Source organism: Choloepus didactylus, chromosome 15 (genome assembly GCF_015220235.1).
Source record: "Choloepus didactylus isolate mChoDid1 chromosome 15, mChoDid1.pri, whole genome shotgun sequence".
Classification (NCBI taxonomy): Eukaryota; Metazoa; Chordata; class Mammalia; order Pilosa; family Megalonychidae; genus Choloepus; species Choloepus didactylus.
In genome coordinates this window covers 13778928-13800827 of record NC_051321.1, presented here as the reverse complement: position 1 = coordinate 13800827, position 21900 = coordinate 13778928, and the positions used below count along the sequence as shown (strand labels likewise).

At 49.1% G+C, this 21900-nt stretch overlaps 1 protein-coding gene across 2 annotated transcripts; it reads left to right on the top strand.

Moving 5' to 3' along the window:
* The first annotated feature begins 194 nt into the window (after positions 1–194).
* On the top strand, positions 195–20803 carry BAG3 (BAG cochaperone 3). Of its 2 annotated transcripts, none has more exons than XM_037804986.1 (4): positions 195–733; positions 14793–15122; positions 16471–16875; positions 19441–20803. In XM_037804986.1, the coding sequence occupies exons 1-4, from the start codon at positions 548–550 to the stop codon at positions 20251–20253; spliced, it is 1734 nt and encodes a 577-aa protein (XP_037660914.1). In that variant the 5' UTR covers positions 195–547; the 3' UTR covers positions 20254–20803. The 2 variants fall into 2 exon arrangements, with proteins under 2 accessions (XP_037660914.1, XP_037660913.1); XM_037804985.1 differs by having other exon boundaries at positions 402–733; positions 19438–20803.
* Positions 20804–21900: the final 1097 nt, after the last annotated feature.

Genomic DNA, 21900 nt, shown 5'->3' with positions numbered 1-21900 from the left:
TCCGCCCCCGCGCCCCCCTCCGGCTCCGCCCCGCCCCGCGCCCCCCGGCTCCGCCCCGCGCCCCTCCCCGGCTCCGCCCCGCCCCGCGCCCCCCGGCTCCGCCCCGCGCCCCCCCCCCCGGCTCCGCCCCGCCCCGCGCCCCCCGGCTCCGCCCCGCGCCCCGCCGCCACGATTATAGCCGATGACTCAGGGCGGAGCTCTGCATCCAACCCGCGGTCGCCGCCAACTTCTCTGGATGGGACCAGAAGTTTCTACCCGGCCAGTTGCTGCCTCCCTTTATCTCCTCCTTCCCCTTTGGCAGTGAGGAGGCTATTTCCAGACTCTTCCAGCCCTCTCAGGCCACGTCACCCCCCTCCTTTAATTCATAAAGGTGCCCGGCGCCGGCCTCCCGGACACGTCGGCGGCGCGCAGAGCTCACCCTCCGGCGGCGGCCCAGTGACTCGGCGCCCGGGAGGCCCGCACCCCGGCACGCGGCACCAGCTTCCCCTCGGGGACCCCGCACCGCGCGCTCCGGCGGCCGCCGCCCCGGGCCGACCCCGCGCCCAGCATGAGCGCAGCCACCCACTCGCCCATGGTGCAGATGGCGTCCGGCAACGGCGCCGGCGACCGCGACCCGCTGCCCCCCGGCTGGGAGATCAAGATCGACCCGCAGACCGGCTGGCCCTTCTTCGTGGACCACAACAGCCGCACCACGACGTGGAACGACCCGCGCGTGCCCCCCGAGGGCCCCAAGGTGAGCCGGCCCTCTTGGACCGGGGGTCAGGCCGGGCCCGAGGGCGGCTGGGCTGGGGGAGCGCGAGGTTGACCCCAGCTCCGCGTTCCCCTCGGGGGTCGGGGCGCCCCACCCCGAGCTCGTCCACTTGCGCCTTAGCGAGGCCTTGAGAGGCGTCGGGGCCCCCGGAGGGGTCAGTCCTCGTCCGGCCGCCTTTGACTGGGGGGGGTGGGCGGGAAGTGCGACTCGAAACGGGGCGGAGGGTCGCGGGGTCGAGAGCTGGCCCCCGAGTTCCCGGGCTTGGGAGCGGCGGCCGGCCTGGGCAGCGGGAGCCTTGGGCCTGGGCCTGCCGCGGCTCTGCTTCAGGTCCGGGAATCCTGGTTACTGGAAGGTTCGCGCGTCAGCTGACCTGAAGGGCTATCGCGTGCGAGGGTGGTGGTCTTTAATGAATTTTTCCTCTACTTTTCGACAACTTGGTTGAGGGGTGTCTTGACCTTACCCTCCCGGCTCGGGGACAGAGTGACTCAGGACGTTTTTTCTTTTCTGTATTTAAAATTGGAATTGTATCGTTGTTTGAGAATTTTTTTCGGTAACAATGTATTCTAGTGTGACTTGTCAAAAACAAGATGCTCTTCTCCCAGGCGGTTGGCCCTTGCCTTAAGACATCGCCTCACACTGGAGAGAAAGAGAAAGAGAATGATGATTTTTTTGTTTTAATGGATTCCCGTCCTTGTTATGGCATTTAAATGTTTAGGATTTGTTTCCCATATGCAAATCATTACCTAGTAATACTCCTGTACTGCAGAAATAAACCTCATTTATATACATGCAAGGATATTTACTTCTTAATCATTAGGAGCATGACAATTTGAAAATAAACATTAATTAATTGTACTGGAACAACTTTCTAAACATTAAAATTTCTCAAAATAAAACGTTTGGAAAAATAAATAGTGTACTTAGAGAAAGGGTAACTGTTAATACTGTCTGGGCAAAATAAAAACAGTAAAAACTGGTCAATTATTTTGAAGATTTAAAAAGTTGCAAAGTTAAAAATGCTTTATAAGGCATTTTTATGACTTATATGTATGTTTCACGTTGGGTTGTATGCACATTTTTCTTGAAAAATATTGGTAAAACTCTTGTGCCCAAAAGTGAGATATTGTACACTCAGCAATTTATAGTTACAAGGAATTAATTGTATATTTATTTCTGAAAATTAGATAATAGAAGCTGTAATTAGTTGGCATGGACATAATTACATATACCTTTTTGTGTACCCTCCCTGTAGAGATGGGCCTGTCACAATCTGCTGGCACCCTTTTGTTTTCAGTGAAGTTCAAGTTGGAACATACACTGTGAGTTCAGTATAAGACCCAGGTTGCCAGCACTTTGTTTTCAAGAGAAACTCTCCCAGGGAGTTGGATTGCCTGCTGCTTTGCTTCCTGTCCCCACCCTGTGGATAGGTTAGGCTATGGTTTCATAAAACTACTTAAGGGGAAAAAAGAGGCCAAATTACGATTATTACTTAAAAAAAAAAAAATAGAAAACAAGAACTACTAAATCAGAAGTCTGACACTGGAAAAGATTAAAAACAATGTAAAATCTTTCAATATTATTTTTTATTAAAAATTGTTTTTTTAAATGCAAAATGAGGAAAGGGCCCTGGTGCAAAACAAAGGACACCTTTGAGAGTAAATGCTGTCAGTCAATTCAAAGCTCATCCCTGCGCATCTGCAATTTGCTAAGTACACTTCCTGGGAAGACTCACCTTCAGGACTTTTTATGTTCTAACCATGTTGGCAAAGAGGTGGCTTTCATGGAAGGAAAAGACTAGAACTTTGTGTTTTATTTAGTCTTTTATACTCTGTCATCTCACAGTTGACCTTCCCATCTTCTCCTGAAGTGGTTAGAGTGATTCTTTTACCCCCATCATCGCTGAGCCTGGAGTGTTAGAGACAAAGGCACTGGGCTTTACCCAGCTCCATTCTAAGCAGCTGCACCTCCCCACCTGCAGTCTTCTGGATTTTGGTTTTCTACACACTTGAGCTTCCCACTAAGCACCTGGCAAGTTCTTACCAGTCCAGACCCCTTTCCCAGCAGAGGGTTGGCATTTGCTTTGGAATCAGGAAGTGCCCAGTTCTGGTGCAACCACTCCTCCCTGCTCTCCTCCCAGAATGAAACAGAGGCTGGGTATTTTGGAGTATTGTGTACAAATCTCCCTGCACGAGAGGGGGGCCCTCTCCTCTCAAGGACCAGTACTGCTTCAGTGCTGCAAATCTTAGAGGTCATCAGCACTGATTTCCAAGCCTGGCCATTTCCACGGGAGCCTTTCAAGATCACAGATTGCCAGCTGTGTCATCAGCCCCACCCTACAGCCCCTACACCCATCTCTCCAGCATGTTGAATGTCAATCGCTCACGGTGGGGCCCAGGAATTTGTAAGTTTAAAAAGCTTTCTTGAGGATTCTGATTTGCCAGACTGGCATTTGGGAGCCCTTGAAGGACTGGGATCCTTGTTTTGTATACAGGGAGCTGTGACTCTTACCATATGCCTGTGTGCAGTCCCTGGGCTCCTTCTGAAGCGGCACCTGCTTAACATCTCATCTGCAGAGCTCTCCCTGGCCCCCGTTTTACTTCTTGGTGAAACTTGCCCAGTGCGTGGCACAAGATTATGGGCTTTGGGGTGTAAGGAGGAGACATCCTGCAGAGTCTGGCAGGGCGGCTGTGCTGGGCGTGGGGAAGTGATCAGACCGATGTGGGGCTGTCTGAAGACCCTGCTATAGCCCAGGAAGAGGTGAGCCCAGAGGCTTCCTTCTTGTCCTGTTCTCCCAGCAGAAACACTCCATAATAATTTGACAGGTTATTTCCAGGCACTGTGAGAGGTAAACAGTCTTTCAGAGGAAATTGGAAATGTTTTGAGTTATGATTGATGTAGATAGAGTCATTTATTCTGCTTCAGGTTCAGCAGAGCCTCCTGAATTTTCTTAAAGATGAGATCATCTTGCTTTTTCCACATCAGTTGCAAGTTCTTGTACCTCTTAGAATCTGAGCACAGTCAGGAAATGAGTGGTGTTCTCTCCTTCCTATTGCCAGCAAGATGAGTTAGGGCTCAGCAGATTGTTTTGCAGATGGGTGAATGGTGATTTGTTGGAGTGGGGGTGGGGGTGAGGCAATAATGAGCCAAGCCAGAATTCCTCCAGGTTCAGCTCATCTAAGACCTTCATTTTCCCCTTGTTTGGCTCATGCAAGAACTGGCTGCCCCTCTGAGAACATAATTTGTCCCCTGTTTTGTATAGTAGATTTGTCCTTTACGAGCATAGTGTCCGTTCACAGGAACTCGGGCGGCGTTTGATGTTAGCCAGGGCTGGGGAGGCTTAGCTGTTTGATGCCGTTGGGTCTGGTTGTGAGTCATAAAGCTTCATACCACCCATGAGGCTTGATTAGCACCATCCTCGTTTCTGGAATGGCACATGGGTGCCTTATGTAAACTATTCTCCATGTTTATTATTTTTTATTGATGTTTAAAATTGATGTTCTGATGTTTATCATCAAAAATAGGAAACTATGTAATACAAATCTGCTCTTTTTCTTTCAAATATTTGCTCTTTTAATATAGCTCTTAAAAAAAAATTAAGAGGCCTTAAGTAGAGAAACTGGGAGGTTAAGACAGAGGCCTTGCTTGTTAGGAAGCTCTGGTGTCTTCCTGGGTCTTGAGGCCACTGGTGAGCCCTCCTCTGTTATGCTGTACACTATTATTCCCCAGTGCCTTCCTGGCTCCCCTTTCCTCACTGAATCAAGTCCCAGTGCCGAGGAACTCAGACTGGGTAGTGGCTTTGAGGCTCTAAGGCAGCTGTGGCTTTCAGGCCATGCTCAAAACCCCCTCATTTTGCAGATGCAGAAGTTGGTCTCTTTTCCTCCCTTTGGCACTTGTGATGCTTTGTGACATATCTGATATTGTTAATTTTTCACATATTTCTTTTAAGGCTTCTTTAAAGCCTTGGCAGCATTTCAGGAAGCAAGGCGGCTTGCAAAAAAACTTAATCAGAAAGAATTTCTTTAGGAAGGAATGAATGTAATATTTTTTGTCTGTCAACATATTTATAAGTGTGTGCCAGACACTGGAGAGTGCTTTATAAACCTTATCTTTTTAAATCCTCAAAGCAACTCTCTGAGGTGGGAACCATGAAGTGTGTCTTAGGCACGAGAAAACGGACTTGGAGAGGGTCTGTGACTGGCCTAAGACCTTCAGTTGTGGCAGAATTGGAGGCTGTTGTGGCTCAAGGTTTTGCCCCTGCTGGGGTTCCTAAGAGGTGGCAGGTAGACTTGCCCCCAGGGGGCCTGACCGCTTCTAGAAACTCCTCCATCTTCAGAGCTTACATCCAGGCACAGCCAGGGTAATAAACAGCCTTGAAGTCCATCTTTGTACAGTTGGTCGGAAATGTTGGCTCATTTCCTGCGCCTGGACTCTGGAAGGAGATGGGCCCAAGTTTTGACTTGCTTATTCAATCCATTAAAAATCTACTGAGCACCTGCTCTGTGCTGTTCGCAAATGCCATGTCGAGGACAGCTCTTCCCCCTTCGTTCTCCATGAAGCATTTCCTGTTTTGTGCCAGTTGGGAGCAAGCTGTCCCTTCTCTGAAGTCCACATTTTAAAATTTTGAGTCTTTCTTCCAAAAGTCACTACTTTTGAGAGCTGCTAGGGCCAGAGTCTGCTTTTTTTTTCCTTTTCTGCCTGGCATGGTCTATATAGTCAGTGAAAATCGAATGGATGTTTCATGGTGGAGAAGAGTGAAATCTGGGCGTGGATTCAGGAGCGCATGGGCTGGTTAGAGAAAAACCACCCGTTGTGAAGTACAAACTCAGAAGGGATATGCCTGTTGCTAGAAGCAAGGACTGCAGTGTAAGATGGCTTGTAGCCTGTCCCAGGCTCCCAAATGTCCCCAAGGCCTGTTGCTTTTTATATAACATTCTGAATGGCCTTTTCTCCACAAGGAAGTTCATCCTTACGAGTCTAGAGGACCCATGTGTTCCCATAGTGACAGCATCCTGGAGCAGACTAACTGGGGAGGCTCCGAGCTGGGGGCCGCTAACCCATCCTTGCACAGAGAGCAGCCCCCGGCACTGGAGAAGAGTCCGCTTTTAATTTTAATTTTCTTGTGGCTGGTAGTAAGATCAGACCCCTTATATGTGAAACTTCTTATTCACTGTCAATTCAGAAGAGTCCAGAATTGCAGATTGCCTGCCACCAAAAGCTCTGTTGCCCAAAAGTGCTCCCAGCACAGAGCCATGCCTGAGTGAACTGATTTGAGACTTCCCTCTGACAATTCCTTCTCCTCCTGTTGGGGAACAAACATTTCCTCTTTTGACATAACTTTCTCAGTGTCCCCTAAAGAAGAGTTACAGTTTTCTCAGTTACTTTTTAATTTTCTCAGACACTAACTGAGTGAATGAATAGTTCATAGTTCCTCCAGTGGGAGGGTAGGAAAGCATGTGCCACTTCACTTTTTGAGTCTTCCACATTCATTCCAGAGACCCTCAGCATCAGAGGGGAGCCAGCTGTCCCCTCCGAGTTGAACTGGGTTTTCTCCCGCAGAGGCCGGGTTCTGAGAGAGTCCCCACACGAGGGACGCGTGGAGTCCTGGGGCTGTGGTGACTCAGAGCAGAGCTGAGTGCTCTTGCTGTCACTTGCCCTGTCTCTGCTGGGCCAATGACTCAGCACTGAGCTGCGGCTCCCTGACCCAGAGCACACTCGGACTGAATGTTCCATGTCTGAACCTCAGCCCAGCTTGGCCGGGCGAAATGAAATGCTTCCACTCCTGCTGTGTTTAATCCCGGGAAGGAAAGGGTTTGGAGACATTAGCTTCAAATATTTATCCTCACACAGATACAGATGTGGTGTGAAGAGTGACTCTGGCCTTAGGGTCAGGCAAGCCTGGGTTCTAGTGATCTTGGATAAATCACTTACCTTCCCTGAGCCTCACATTCCCTTTCTGTGAAATGGGCACAGCAACCTGTCCAGCAGGGTCCTGAGGATCAGGGCAGAGCATTCAGGGAAGGTTTAGTCCAGGGCTTGGCCCAAGACTGTACAAGCCATGGCAACATTCACAGCCTCTGCTGTGAAGTGGAAAGGTCCCCGTGGATGGGTGTTCGGCCTCTGTAAACAGTTGACTATTCTGGCTGTGCTTGGGTCTTGTTTCTCAGAAGTAGGTCTCCTTTTACTATCCTGGCACCATGGTCAGCTGACTCCCTGTGGACCACTGCCTAGACGGCCCTCAGACAGAGCCTTGCCACGGGGTTCCTGTGTTCCTCCTGGGGAGAGTAGGACAGAGTTAAGCAGTCACTCGGCCACACATCACGAGGTTCCAGTGGAGGCCCTGCAGCCTACCACTCCCTCAGCCTGCAGACTCATCCCACGGCCGGAGGTGGAACTGTGTTTCCCCGCAAAATGCTGTTTGAGTGCTGGTCTACCCCCAACCCTGACTTCTTGAGGCCGGGGGATCTCCCTCAGCCATCGTGAGGACAGTTCCAGGCAGGAACCAGGTGACTGAGCCCTGTTGCAGGGAAGCCAAGCCATGCTGATGAGGGACCAGCCATCTGCTGTTCTGGGCTGAGCTCTAAGGGGCATAAATGTCACCACAGATGGAAGGAGAGGGAGGGGGCTTCTAATCGCCACTGTCCTCTGGGGAGTATGATTGTAAGTGGGGGGGAATGTTTTGAGAAGCTGCATAGGGTGGGAGGAGAGTCCCACAAGAATTCATTCCAAGGCTGCTACCATTGGTCAGAAGAGGGTCTCTCCTTCCCCGAGCTGTAGGTGATGAATTGGGGAGTTTTTCTTTTTAAACAACTGAATTTTGCACAAATGCCTGCCTAGTGGTTCCCTTCACATGGATATCTAACAAATGCTTGCAAATGCCTAGGAGATGAAACAGCTAAGTGATTGGCTGGTGTTTTTGCTTTTACTACAAGACAAGTTCTTGAAAATTCCATGGAAATGGTTCAGTTGAGGAGAGTGCCTTTTCCTGATCTCTGCTTCTTAATATGGTAAATTCAGGTATTTTTCCATTTGTGATTCACAGCTTTCGGTTGATTAAAGCTTTAGATGCTTTTCCCTGAAAAAAAAGTAGGTCATATTTATGTGCCTGAAGCCACGAGTTCAGGAGCACCCAGGGCCTCAGCCTGGCTCTGCAGTAACTTCCTGGGTGACCTTGGGCCACATCCCAGTTCCCACGTCTGCACCGTGGAGTGTCTGTGGGACCTGGGGGCAGGGTGCTGACTGAGCGTAGCCCTCCCTCCAGCAGGGCTGTGGTCCGTGTGGCAGTGGCCTCTGATGGAGACTGGGGTGGGCTGGGGTAGGGGGGGCCGTGAGGATGCTGAGGAGACCCCGCCTTCCTTCTGGCTTTTCTCCCCTAGGACCCACAGGGGCTGTGCTCAAGGAGCCGACTTAGTTAATATTTCCTTCAGTTGGGTTTTGACGCTTGGTTGTGAGTGTCCTGTCTGCATGGCCTCTGCAGGGACCCCACAGGGGCCTTGGAGGGAGAGGGGAGCTGAGGGCTCCGGGCAGCTAGAGTTGTGCTTTTGCTTCCAGGCTGTGGAATTTAGACACAGTTCTCAGAAAAGAAAATGGCATCCCTGCTAGTTAGTGCTCTTAAAGGCTTTTAATCCTCAAACCCTCAGATAAAGGAGCTTCTAACTCCAACAGGCTCGTGAGCAACTTGGTAGGAACCATTAAGGAATTAGGCTGAGGAGACAATGGGTCAAGCCTTCTGTTGCTGAAGGAAAGCTGGGTCTGCTGGGTAAGTCAGTAACTATTTGTGGAATGAAGGGAAAAAAAGTATTTTCTGATAACAGGCATATCAGATAAAGCCACCGATAACCCATGACTCATGATGACGTACCAAGTTTGTGGAAAGGGAGTCTCAGCACAAAGCCTCATGCCTCTGTTGTACAGTAAATGGACTATGGTGGAAGGTGGGATTAGCTGATTATTCAGAATTTGTCCATTGTGTACTGTGTGCCCAACATGGTGCTAGGAGCGGTAGGGGAGACTCTGCATCACACCGCACTGGGAACTGAAGGAATTTTGATGGTTTGGCTGTAGGGATGCAAATGATTATTTATATTCCAAATTGTCACTCGTGCTTAATTCATTTTTATGGCCTGCAATCAAAACAAATGCAAAGTTTTGGTAAGACATTGAAACTCAATGCTCTATTTGTGCTTTAGAAGAGTTTTCCTCTTGCTTTGTTTCCTGCCTGGTAGAGGCCAGCCAAGCCATTTAATTTTGATCCAGATCTTAGCTCTATGGGAGGTTTTAGGATCTCTATTTCCCTCTGCTTTTTTTTTCTTTTTCCTTTGTTTTAGGAATTTTGAAGTGTGGTGGGTAAAAACCAACACCTGACCTGAGTGGAGGCTTTTCTGGCCTAAAAACCCAGTTAATAAAATCTGTCCTACTTAGGACTCTAGTGCTGTCAAGGCAGAAGTGCTACGGGGGCAACCCGAAGAGTTAAGCTTTGTTATTACCACCTGAATTCACACAGAGTGGTGGGAGCTGTGGTTTGGAGGTGTTGAGCACTCTGCCTTGGACTGGGGTTCACAGAGGAACCCCATTTCCGGGTTCAGAGGCCACTCATTAGACAAGCACCCTACTGTGAAAGGGTAATGGCAGACCCTTCTCCACTGAAGCCCAGAATGTGTGACCCCCCTGCACAGTGGCTGCATATATGAAGTAAGAGCCCAAAACTATTTATTGCTCCTGCCCTGCCTTTTTTTTTTTAATTTAGTTTTATTGAAATATATTCACATACCATACAGTCATCCATAGTATACAATCATCTGTTCACAGTACAATCATAGTTATGCACTCATCACCACAGTCTATTTCTGAACATTTTCCTTACATCAGAAAGAATCAGAAGAAGAATAAAAAATAAAAGTAAAAAAAAGAACACCCAAACCATCCCCCCCATCCCACCCTATTTGTCAGTTTTTGTCCCCATTTTTCTACTCATCCATCCATACACTAAAGGGAGTGCGATCCACAGGGTTTTCACAATCACACTGTCACCCCTTGTAATCTACATGATTATACAGTCGTCTTCAGGAGTCCAGACTACTGGGTTGGAGTTTGGTATTTACTTCTAGCTATTCCAATACATTAAAACCTAAAAAATGTTATCTATATAGTGCATAAGAATGTCCACCAGAGTGACCTCTCGGGACTCCATTTGAAATCTCTTAGCCAGTGAAACTTTATTTCATTTCATTTTGCATCCCCCTTTTGGTCAAGAAGATATTCTCGATTCCACGATACCAGGTCCAGATTCATCCCCGGGAGTCATATCCTGCTTTGCCAGAAAGGTTTACACCCCTGGGAATCAGGTCCCACGTAGCGGGGAGGGCAGTGAGTGCACCTGTTGAGGTGGCTCAGTTAGAGAGAGAGAGGTCCTGCCCTGCTTTTAAGTCACAAGGACTCCTGCTGGGGGGTCAGCAGCTTCCTCTTAGTTTTGACTGCAGCTGAGAATGTTTGCTTTTAGATTTTTGTGATACTAACTTTTCCTTGTTTTTGAGCTTTATGTAGCTGTTTAGAACTAGAAGGGACCTGGGAAATCTGAGGCCATGGGATGGCAAAGCTGAAAGGAACTTTTGATTGGTGTTTCTGGGTGCAGTCCCTGGGCTACCTGCTTTAGGTGCACATGGGGACCTTTTGATTCTGGGCTGGGCTCCACCAGATGCTTACCAGATCTGACTTTCCGGGAATTTAGTCTGCATATATTATTTTTTTAATTCCCTGGATGCTTCTGATGCCCCCTAAAGTTTGAGAAGCACTAGCTAGACAGAATATTTCTGAGCTTCCCCTCGTTTCACAGCTGAGGAGACTCAGGTCCAGAGAGGGAATGTGGGCTGCTTACGTCACACACCAGTGAGGGGCAGGTCCAGGACTAGGACCCAAGTGCAAGCTCTTTCCAGGTCTCCCTTCGTGCCCATGTTACTGTTATGGAATACCAGTAACGAGTTCAGACGAGCTCTTGGCCAGACTAGCCCAACTGCTCCCCCAAGCTCGGAATGGACCCCAGCCTTTCTGTAATGATATCTTTTATGTTTTTACATTTTGTATTGTGCTAAAATATACCTAACACAAAATTGTTTTAACCTAATATACTTAATGGGGCAAATTTTGGCTCCTTTGGGGTAATTTTTCCCTGCTTTTTATCCCGGCCATCTCATGGACTTGCCTCAGGGGATTTTAATGCAACATACAAACAGGTTGGAAGAATTAACCAATTTGTTTAATAAACTAGTGTAGTGAGATAAGCAATGAGAATCAGAACCCTACCCTCTGGGCTTTTATTTCCTAATTGGACTTTGTAAGTATGTATTTCTGGTGTCTTTATCCAGAGTTAACGAGCTGAGCTGTGCTGGAAAATGCCCGCAGTGCCACCATTTATTCCTGAAGAAGTGAGCCAGGCGGGCATGCGAGGGCACCAGGCTGGGCACGCGCTGCCATCTGTGCCTGTACCCTGGTGCTCTCACGGAGTCACATCGAGTCCCACCTGCCGGGGCCGAGTCAAAGCAGCCGTCCCAGGTCCTCCTTGAAGTCAGAAAGATGCTGCTGTAGCCAGTAGGCTTTTTCTGAGCTTGCGCTTGAACATGAGGACACTATGGGACCCAAGAGACATGGTTTAGTCATATTCTAGGGGAATCATAACTATCTAAGCTTTTTGGTTTTTTTTTCCTTCTTTGATTAAAAAAATTACATAATTTTTTTTACTAGAATGTGATTTAAAAACAGCATAGAAGATAGAAAGGGCAATTTAACTCTTTAAAGGAGTGCTTTTTAGGAAGTAATCGGTTAGTAAAAACTGAAGCATCTCTGACTGCATTCGCTAGGGGCAGGGCTATAAGATAGGGTGGAAAATGTTGGAAGGTGTTGTCGGCATTCCCAGTGCAGCTCTTATCATGGGCCAGAGTTTTCTCTTTGGTGTAAGTTATTCATTTAGGTAGGAATGTTTCATTTTCTATTCTACAAAGTAGATGTGGTTTCTTTTAGATTTGAAGCTTGTGAGGAGAGATGGGTTTTAAAATTAAATGGCATGAGTCATTAATTCACACAGAACAAGAGTACCTACCTCAGGACTGGAGGGAAAGCAGCCTCTAGCCCTGCCTGCCCGCCTTGTGCCCCAGGGGGCAGCCGTGGTTTTGTGAGTCTTCATGGAGGCCTCCTTCCCCTCACATCCCCTCAGGCCCTGCCAGCCTGAGGCCTTTCCGTTTCATCTGTCCCTGCTTTAACCTCACCTCCTTACCCTCTCCCCTGACGTCTTCCCTCCCTTCCTACTGTGGCCAGGTTTCTCCTTCGCAGTCCCTGCTCTCTTCCAAGCACCTCTTACGGGATAGTCAGCAGCTCCGGGACAGTGGACGCAGCTCTCTGCTTGCAGCCTGGCGTCTGGGCCTGCAGCCTCATCTTTTCAGCTCAGCACTCATCTTCACGCACCACCCCCTTTCCAACTTCTGCTCCACCCCCCCACCCCACCCCCAGTGACCTCATTCTTAACTTCATCGACCCAAACGTGCCACGCCCCATCTTTCAAGGCCCAGGTGGAGCACTGCCTGGGGGAGGCGGCCTCTGCTGCCCAGCCCCTTAGGCAGGCTTGTCCTCCCTCCCATCCTTCCTGTCTCTCTCTTTCAGTCGAGGTACAAAATATATTCCTTGAGGTGCATACAATGTGCAACTCTTGGCGAGCCAGCTACAGTGCCTTCTGGATCCTCAGGCCTCCCCCAAGAGGAGCCAACCCTCAGCCAGGCCTATTTAAAGATTCCAGGCCCTGGAAGGGTCCAAGCAGAGGCATAGCCAGCAGCAGGCTGTGAAAGGGACAGTGGGTTCCAGCCCTTGCTTGGTAAAATCAGGTAGTGTGGGTGGTGAATGGCAGGGGATAGGAAGAATGGGGATTCCAGGGAAGTATATAGATTTATAGTTACATGAGTATATGTCTGTATTGCCACCTCTTAGAAAAAGATATAGCACATTTCCATCTCCTGAAAGGCTCTCTCAGTGACCCTTCCCAGTCATTAATCCATTTCCTGCAGTTAGGTCTGATTACAATCTTGTGCCTGTTTAGGGAGGGAATTAGTGATTGTTGGAGGCCTACCGGATGTCCTCAGTAGGCTCTCAAAAAACCCCACAACCACCCAGCAAGGCAGGTGTTGCAAGATATGGAAATTAAGGTTTGCAGAGGTTGAGGGAATTATCCAAGATCACAGACCTCTTAACCCACGGGAATAAGTATGGAACTTGGATCCTTCTAGCTCCAAAGTCCATGGTCTCCCCCAAAGGGCAGGGCCTCCAATCTGTCCCAGGAATTTGCATTCTGTTTGTTTCAGGCCTCTTTAGACTTTCTTGCAAGCCCCTTGATAGCAGTGATGGTGCCTTGCTGGTTTGCTAGCCCCATGGCACCCAGCAGCCCTGTGGCAGAGGGCGGCAGGGGATGAGGGCTTGCTAAGTGCTCAGATCCGTGGTGTGTTCAGATGGCGTGAGGCTTTTGTGCATGGCTGGGAAGAAATAGTGACCCCCGTGCACCAGCAAAGGTGACGTCCAGGACTTGACCAGGCCCCCGATTCACACTGGAAAGAGGGCACCCCAGTGAGTGGTTAAAATGCCCAGAAGGCCTGCTGTGACTGGACACTGAGTGGTAGGGCTTTCTTCAGCACCTCTTGCTGGCTCCCTTCTACAGCAGGAATTTGATTCTGAATGTGTGGCCTGGACCTTTTCCCTGCTCCTGGGTGACCTGAGAGTTAAGTAGGCGAAAGTAATGCCACTGTCCTGAGCATGTGGGCATTCTAATCTGAGCCTGCCTGTCTGCTAATGTCCCCAAGGACATGGAGCCACCCTTGCCTTTCCTGTGGCTGGAGGTGCTCCACAGGGTGGGGCAGGGTTTCCAAAATTCTGGGGTCTCCCACCTGGTCTTGCCTGCACCCAAATAAAGAAACATTGCCTAATTAAAATGATTCCTCACGCTAAATGCAGATCAGCCCTCAGTGTCTTCCCTTACTATTGACCGGCTTTGCAGCGGTAGAAATTACCCCGTGCAAGCTCATGATTCTCAGCCTTGGGCATTTGCAGTTCAGAGAGATGCCTTCTTGAGGAAGGACCACTCTTCTTCTTGACAGCTGGTTGACTATGCCGAGCTATACAGCCCCCTCCTCTGTAAAGGACCCTCCGTGCCCAGGGCACAGTTAGGACCTTGGGGACCTTGACTTCTGTTGCCCAGAGAGTGGCTGGCTGGCCTTGTGGTCTGAAATAAGATCTTTCCCTGTGTTACATCTGGAACTTGGCCTTCCCAAGGGTCCCAAAATAGCTGGGCCACTGAAGCGAGAACCTCATGAGAGGGCATGCGAGAGAGACCCCAGCCTCTTCAACCCAGCGGGCGTCGTTGGCATCATGGGACAGCACAATTAATCCCTGGGTTTCGTTCCCGTCCTGTGTGGCGCCTGCATTCCTTCTGTATCTCCCTTTCCTGCAGCTTGTTCTGAAACATTCATAGGAAGCCAACTGCCCCCCACCCTGCTTCTTCTCTGTTCTGTGTTTATGTCTGGGTCCAGTCGAATCTCCGTAATGTTGAGAAACTGGAGGACCTTATGTTGAAGCAGAGAAGTGTGCTGTAATGTAGTGAGTTGGATTTGAAGCCTCTTTCCTGTGGGATCTGATCTTGGGTCTCTGCAGATTTGGGTGACTGTCAGTGAGTGGCTCTCCTACATACACTGATGCCTGGTTTCACCAGAAAACAAACCTGTCCTACCAGTTTGGGAAATTGGAATGTCTTTCTTTGCTCAGCAGATACCTAAACTCATCCTGCTTGCTTCTACACCTCCGGCCACACCACAGGCTCTGTCGGGGAGGGGGTGTTTGGTAGAAGCAGGGGAGCTGTGGAGCAGCCACCTCCCTGAGCTCCAGCATCCTGGCTGACACCGGGGGATCCCCAAATTCTCTCTGTAGATTGGAGTGCTCAGTACCAGGCTGTTTCTTCTCCAAGAGTGTTTCCTTCCCAGCCTCTCACCAGTCTGTGTTTCTCCTTTTTTTTTTTTAGGAAACTCCAGCCTCTGCAAATGGCCCTTCCCGAGAGGGCTCCAGGCTGCTGCACACTAGGGAAGGCCACCCTGTGTACCCCCAGCTCCGGCCAGGCTACATCCCCATTCCTGTCCTCCACGAAGGTGCTGAGAGCCGGCAGCCGTACCCTTTCCATGCCTACACCCAGCCTGGGACGCAGCGATTCCGGACTGAGGCCGCAGCCACGGCGACTCCTCAGAGGTCCCAGTCACCTCTGCGGGGAATGGTGGAAGCCACCCAGCCAGATAAACAGTGTGGACAGGCGGCAGCAGCTGCGGCAGCCCAGCCCCCCGCATCCCACGGACCCGAGGTGAGGAGAGGCCTGGCTCAGGCCGCGGGAGAGCAGGGCCGCAGGGGTTCTGGGCCTGGCCCGGGATCACAAGTCACCCAGCAAAGCCAGCCGGACAGCCTCCTGACCCCCCACTCGCTTCACTGGCTGCCACGGCAGGAGCCATGTGGCTTACATTTGTAGTTAAAGAATCAGAGCTCAGAAGGGCAGATTGCTTGGGCAACACGCATGCAGGTAGAAGAGAGAGTTGAGACTGGAAACCTGATTTTCTGTCTCCTAATCCATTGCTCCCTAGCCACACCAGACTTTCTTGATTCGGAAGCACACTTCAACTAATGGATCGATATGAACCGCTTGGAGCTATGTTGATAGAAAAACGAGACACCAGACCTGCCCCCTAGTTGCTCACAGCATCCACAGTGTCCCTCAGTTTGAAATGAAATCCAAAATAAGGAGTCAGAAGGCAGCTGCTCTGAGATGGGGTGTGTCGGTGGATTAGTTCTTTATCCGGCGGAGGCCCCTCAGAGGATTCTGAAGCAGCAAACCCTCTTCATCTTCCAGGCTGCAGAGTGTCCAGTCATGTCCACTGGCCTTGTTCTTAAGCACAGATTCTTGTTTCCTGTCCACACCCAGAGTCATGATAGCCTCACCTGGCTCTATTCTGAGCCTCTTTAGCTTCGCTACCTGCTTGGGCGTGAAAAACTGCCGTTATGCAGGGTACCAGGGGCTCTTTTCCCTTTTCAGAGAAGGAATACCTATTTTGTAATATTTTTGTTGTAATCAAAAGTGACATATCAAGCACTGACGTATCAGATAAGTCTTAACAAATTAAGTGAGCAAGGATCTTAGAAGCCAATGTGGGAGTCCCCCATCCTTAATTTCTAGGTGGTCCAAGGGAATAGGGACTTCCCTTGAGCCACCCAAGAGCACAGCTCTCAGGGGCTCAGCTGAGTTCTCTAGATGAGTAGAGAAAAGGGGTAAGGAAAGAGGAAGTGAAATGTCAGGTAGTAACAACAGATAAAGTGGAAAGAGCACTGCCTCTGTGTTGGGACTTGGGCTAAGGCATATCGACAGATTGTTTTACTTAATCTTCATAATAACCTTAGGGGGGAGGGAGGTGTTCTTTTCCACGTTTTTCAGATGAGGCTCAGAAAGCTGTTAAGAATTTAAACCCAAGCCTCTTGACTTCAGAGCACCTGGTTTTAACACTACATTTTGAGCTCTGAAATGCTTGCAGCAGGAGAGTCTTACTAAATGTCTTTCCATGAGCAGGCACATAATGAAAAGCCACCCCCACTCACCGTGGTTGGAGCACCAGGGCCGAGGGATCACTCACGGGGCCCTGCCCTCTCCTCTTCGTGTCTTGCAGCGGTCGCAGTCCCCAGCGGTGTCCGACTCCTCGTCCTCGTCCTCCTCAACCAGCCTGCCCTCCTCTTCTGGCCGGGGCAGCCTAGGCGGTCACCAGCTGCCCCGGGGCTACATCCCCATCCCCGTGATCCATGAGCAGAACGTCTCCCGGTCAGCAGCCCAGCCCTCCTTCCACCAGGCCCAGAAGACCCACTACCCGGCTCAGCAGGGGGAGTACCAGACCCACCAGCCTGTGTACCACAAGATCCAGGGCGACGAGTGGGAGCCCCGGCCCCTGCGGGCAGCATCACCATTCAGATCGCCCGTCCGGGGTACATCGAGCCGGGAGGGCTCACCTGCCAGGAGCAGCACGCCAGTGCACTCCCCCTCACCCGTCCGTGTGCACACCGTGGTCGACAGGCCTCAGGTATGGGGAGTGAGCTGTTGGCAGTCTGGCTGGGGTGGCCACCTCTCCAGGGGCTGTGGAGCCTCTGGACAGGTGCCCTGGATACCCCTAGCAGCCCTTCCCAGTTACAGGTGTAACTACAGGAAGGTGCCATTCCAGAAATAGTTGGCCGTCAACAGAAGTACAGGACAAGGGCTATGACTTCTCAGCATTTTCTATGGCTTTTGCTTGGCTGACCATTTTTTCCCATGTGGCTGCCTTGGGCAGGACCCATGCTGTCCCTGATACCCCAGGGCCCCAGGGCTCCTTATTTCTCACCACGCCTGCCTGCCTTGCAGGGCCCTTCAGGCACCCCCTGCATGTATCCAGCTACAGCCTTGTCTCCAGGCAGCCTAGGTGGGTTTTCCCCTTCCTCACCATCCTTCTTCACTGTGCACTCCCACCCTGCCCATGCCCAGCTCTGAGCCTGAACCCAAAATGCCTTCACATCGATCTCTCCTCATCCTCTCAGGGACAAGCCAAGCTCACCTCTTCCATGGAATCTAGTCATCTTTCTCACAGAGCCTCTTAGGAAGCCCTTACTGTTGAGCATGTGGCTATTATATGCATTTCAGAAGGGGTCATCGTATCTCTTTAGTTCAGCTATGAGCTCCATGACAGGGACCATGTCCTACACCCTCTGCTCTCTCTGCAGCCATGTTGCATAGCTGAGTGGCCAGCTGCAGTGGGTGGGGAACCTCACAGCCTGGTAAAAGCCATTGGTACAGGCTTGCTGGTCCTGGGGCACCAGTTCCTGGAGGGAAGAGGTCATCGGGTTTTAATCAGCTTCTAGCTTGCTGCACTCCAGTTTTTTTGTTGTTGTTAACGTTTTTGGTTTTTTTTACAAGTAACCTTAAACTTACAGGAGAGTTGAAGAAATCATACAAAAAGTCCCATATACCCTTCACCCATATTTGTTGTTATAATTGTTTGCTTTTTCATTTCTTTTTTATGTATTATATATATTTTTGAACCATTTGAGAGTTAGTTGGCAGATAACATGCCCCTTTACCCTTAAATACTTCAGCATGTATTTTCTAAGTAAAAGACATTCTCATTCATAACCACAATAGAATGATCAGATTCAGGAAGATCAACCTTCTTTTACAATACTATTACCTAACACTTAGCCCATATTGAACTCTCGTTTACAGCAGTTTTGTTCCTCTGTTCCAGGATTGAATCCAGGATCACAAGCACTGCATTTAGATGCCCTTTCTCTTTCATCTCCTCAAGCTTGGATCAGTTCCTCAGCCTTTCTTTGCTTTCATGACCTTGACATTTTTAAAGAGTACAGGCCATGGAGCAACCTCTCTTAAGTATTTCTAAAATCACTTCTTTTTACTCACCATTGTTCTAAAACCCATAGCAGGGTGCTTGAGTGGGAAGAGCCAATATAGAGATCATCTGGTTGGCAGAAGAGTTTTTATGGAAAAAGAGGTTGCTGGTGTTTCATCAGCTGAGTGTCCCACAGATCCGTACTCAGGTTCACTAATCCTAGGGGAAAAAAGTTCCCTTATGTAGAGATACTGATATTTTCCCACATAATTGGCAAAACAATGTTTAACCTTATTTTCACACCCCTTTACATTATTATTGGTGACCTCCCTTTTGTAGATTGCTCAAAGATCCCCTTTTGGAAGCTTGTAAGGATTTCATCTAATTGAACATTAGAGCAGAATTCAGTATTTTATATTGGAAGTACTTTAGAAATTATACAGTCCAGCTCTTATTTCCTAGTTGATGAAATTAGGGTTTGTGAGATTTTTTTAATGGGTTTTTAGATATTAGCTTGTATGCTGGAAGGGCCCAGATATTCCTGGTTTAAAAGTATGCTCCAGCTTACAGTCGAGTTAAGAGTAGGTCAGCCTGAGCAGGCGGATGGCAGTGCAGGGGTCGTACATGTCACTGAGCCTTAGCTCTGCGCCAGATGTGCTGCATCTGAATTCTTACACGGTTAACTACTGGGGGCGTCTTGCTTTTGAAAAATACTGGGCAGACACCACTAGGCTGTCATAGGTTTTTAAAAACAAACAAACAAATTAAATCCTTGTGAAACAGGAGATGAGAAGGTTTCGCCCTTTCCACGGCATAAGGAAAGAGAACAAACGGCAGCCACCCACAGCTGCACCACCTGAGAGTCTGAGTCACCCAGTGTTTGCTTTGAGCTGTGGGCACTGAACTAGCTCGGCAGTCAGCCTGAGTTTGTGGAATCTTCATTTTTGAAAATGTTATTGGCTTTCCTTTCTTTTCATTGCCATAAGAATCTCCAAAAACTTCCATGAATGGTAACAGACAAACAGACCAAAGTCCAAAGTGGAAGCAAAACAAATGGTTTGGTCATGTACATGAGTGTCATTTTTAAAGTTTTGTGACAGGCTTTAACTGACTTTGAAAAATCTCTTTTATACTGTTAAACTTAAAAAAAAAAAAAAATCCATTTCCCAGTTTTCTTTCTAATTGGTGCTCACTGCAGACAATGGCCTGTGACTCTCAGCCAGTTTTTACAAAAAATATCTTTGTGTCCTCTTCCCTTCTTCCCAGCAGCCAATGGTCCGTCAAGAATCTTCATCTATTCCCCAGCCTGAAAACAAACCAGAAAGTAAGCCAGGTCCAGCTGGACCAGATCTCCCTCCTGGACACATCCCGATTCAAGTGGTCCGCAAGGATGTGGATTCTAAGCCTGCTTTCCAGAAGCCCGCAGCTCCCGCCGAGAAGGTGGAAGTGAAGGTTCCCTCCGCTGCGGTTCCTGGCCCTCCCAGCCCCGGCCCTTCTGTGGTTCCCTCTTCCCCTAAGAATGTGGCTGCAGAAGAGAGGGCAGCCCCCAGCCCTGTCCCCGCTGAAACCGCACCCCCAAAGCCAGGAGAGGCTGAGGCCCCCCAAAAACATCCAGGAGTTCTGAAAGTGGAAGCCATCCTGGAGAAGGTGCAAGGGCTGGAGCAGGCAGTAGACAACTTCGAAGGCAAGAAAACTGACAAAAAGTACCTGATGATAGAAGAGTATTTGACCAAAGAGCTACTGGCCCTGGATTCGGTGGACCCTGAAGGACGAGCTGACGTGCGCCAGGCCAGGAGGGACGGCGTCAGGAAGGTGCAGACCATCTTGGAAAAGCTTGAACAGAAAGCAATAGATGTCCCTGGGCAAGTCCAGGTTTATGAACTGCAACCCAGCTCCCTCGAAACTGATCGGCCACTGCAGGAAATCATGGAGATGGGCGCCGTGGCAGCAGACAAGAGTAAGAACAGCTCTGGAAATAAAGAAGGCCCCCAAACTGAAACACCGCAGCCAGAAGTCAAAGCAGCAGCCACTCTGAACCCCACCAGCACGATAGACACAGCTGGTAACCCAGCAGCACCATAGTCCCTGCTAAATAAAAATCAGACCCAAAGACTTGGAACTGATTGTATACTTTAGGGAATTTTCAGTTGCATGCGTTTCAGGGACTTTAAATCAGTTGGTTTTTACTGTTCGTAGCTGCTTGGTATGCAGGAACAAGTTGGGTGGAGGAAAAACACTAATAAAAGGGCTAAAAGGAAAATGATGCTTTTCTTCTGTAATCTGATTCTGTACAAATAAAGAGGTTGCTTGTTGTTTCAAAAGTTTAACCCCTTGCTTGTTGTTCTGGGGCCCTCTTTGCACAGTTCCCACGTGTTAGCAGCTGTAGCTGTGAGCTGTCTTCCTGTGACTCTAGACTGAAAGATGTTGAGGGGTTAGACGAGGAGTCAATTTCCCATCACATAAGTACCAAACCTGTTTTTCAGAAATGTTGGCATTTTAATGGGGTGATTTTCATCTCATAGTTAAAATACCTAACTTTAGACAATAAAACATGTAAGGAGCTATATCTGTATGTTTGATGACTTTCATGCTACGTTTAAAAAAAGGAAAATAAAGTAACAATTTAACTCAACATGTGCTTTGTGGTTTCTTAAACTTGGAAAGCTTGGCAGCTTTAGGATCATCTGTCACTGATTTCAATCAAAATTAAATGGCAGGCGCATTTCTGAGCCTGCTACAGAATTGCTAACCTCTCCACCACTGGCCCTGCTCATGAGAGAACGAGTCCTGGTCATTTCTGAATCTCAGATGACAGCTGGAATCTGGGGAGGCTGAGGCTGTGAGCTCAGGTGATGGGAATGTGCTGGCCGCACCCCCTCAGACTGCCGCAGCCAGGGTGCCACTTGGACAGCTCCTTCCACCCGGCTCCGGGCTACCCTCAAGCTGCATCAAGGGGCTAAGAGGGTTCAGAAGTACATAGGGAAGCCAGTTCTTGATATTCCCTAAGGCTGGCCAAAGCATTCCGTGGAGTCCAGGTCACTGGGGGTTGGAAATGTGTTCTCTGAGAGTCTTGGGATCATCCTTGTCTGACACTTCTGAGTCACCAAACCAACCTAGGACTGTGAGCTGTCTTCCTGTGGTTATCTTCTCAGAGTTAGTTCCTCAAAGCTACATGGGTTAGGGACCAGAGGGCTTCATAAGCCACTGGTGGAAGAAGATTCTTTGGGGGCCAGTGCTTTATAAAACCTTGGGAAAGACCGTAGCTCCAGAATTTGGAAATGTGCTAGATTTTGCTTTATTTAACTGCTTGCCAAAGAAACCTGAAATTGAAGAGAAAGTTGGGCCTGAGACCGTAGAACTCCCAGGGAGTACCCAAACTTCAGAGCCCCGAACTGACTTCTCATGACTGTATTCAGTTTAATGTTGGTGCCTGACGCTGTCACACAAGAATCCACACTGGTGTCCTCGCCGCTCTTAGCTTGCTGAGAAACGTTGAAGTTATTCTGATGGGAGTCTGCCAGCATCATTCCTGGGTGAACTCACTGGGGAGCGCAAGCCGGCTGCTAAAGGCATGTCACTGATTCTAGAAACTCAAACCTGTAGGAGAAAAAGCCTACTGAACTATTTTTAAAATGAACCAAAGATTTTTTTTTTTTTAATGTGACTTTCTTTTGGAACTTGGGCATCTATTATTTACACATTAAGGCTCCTTCAATGGTCACTTGATTG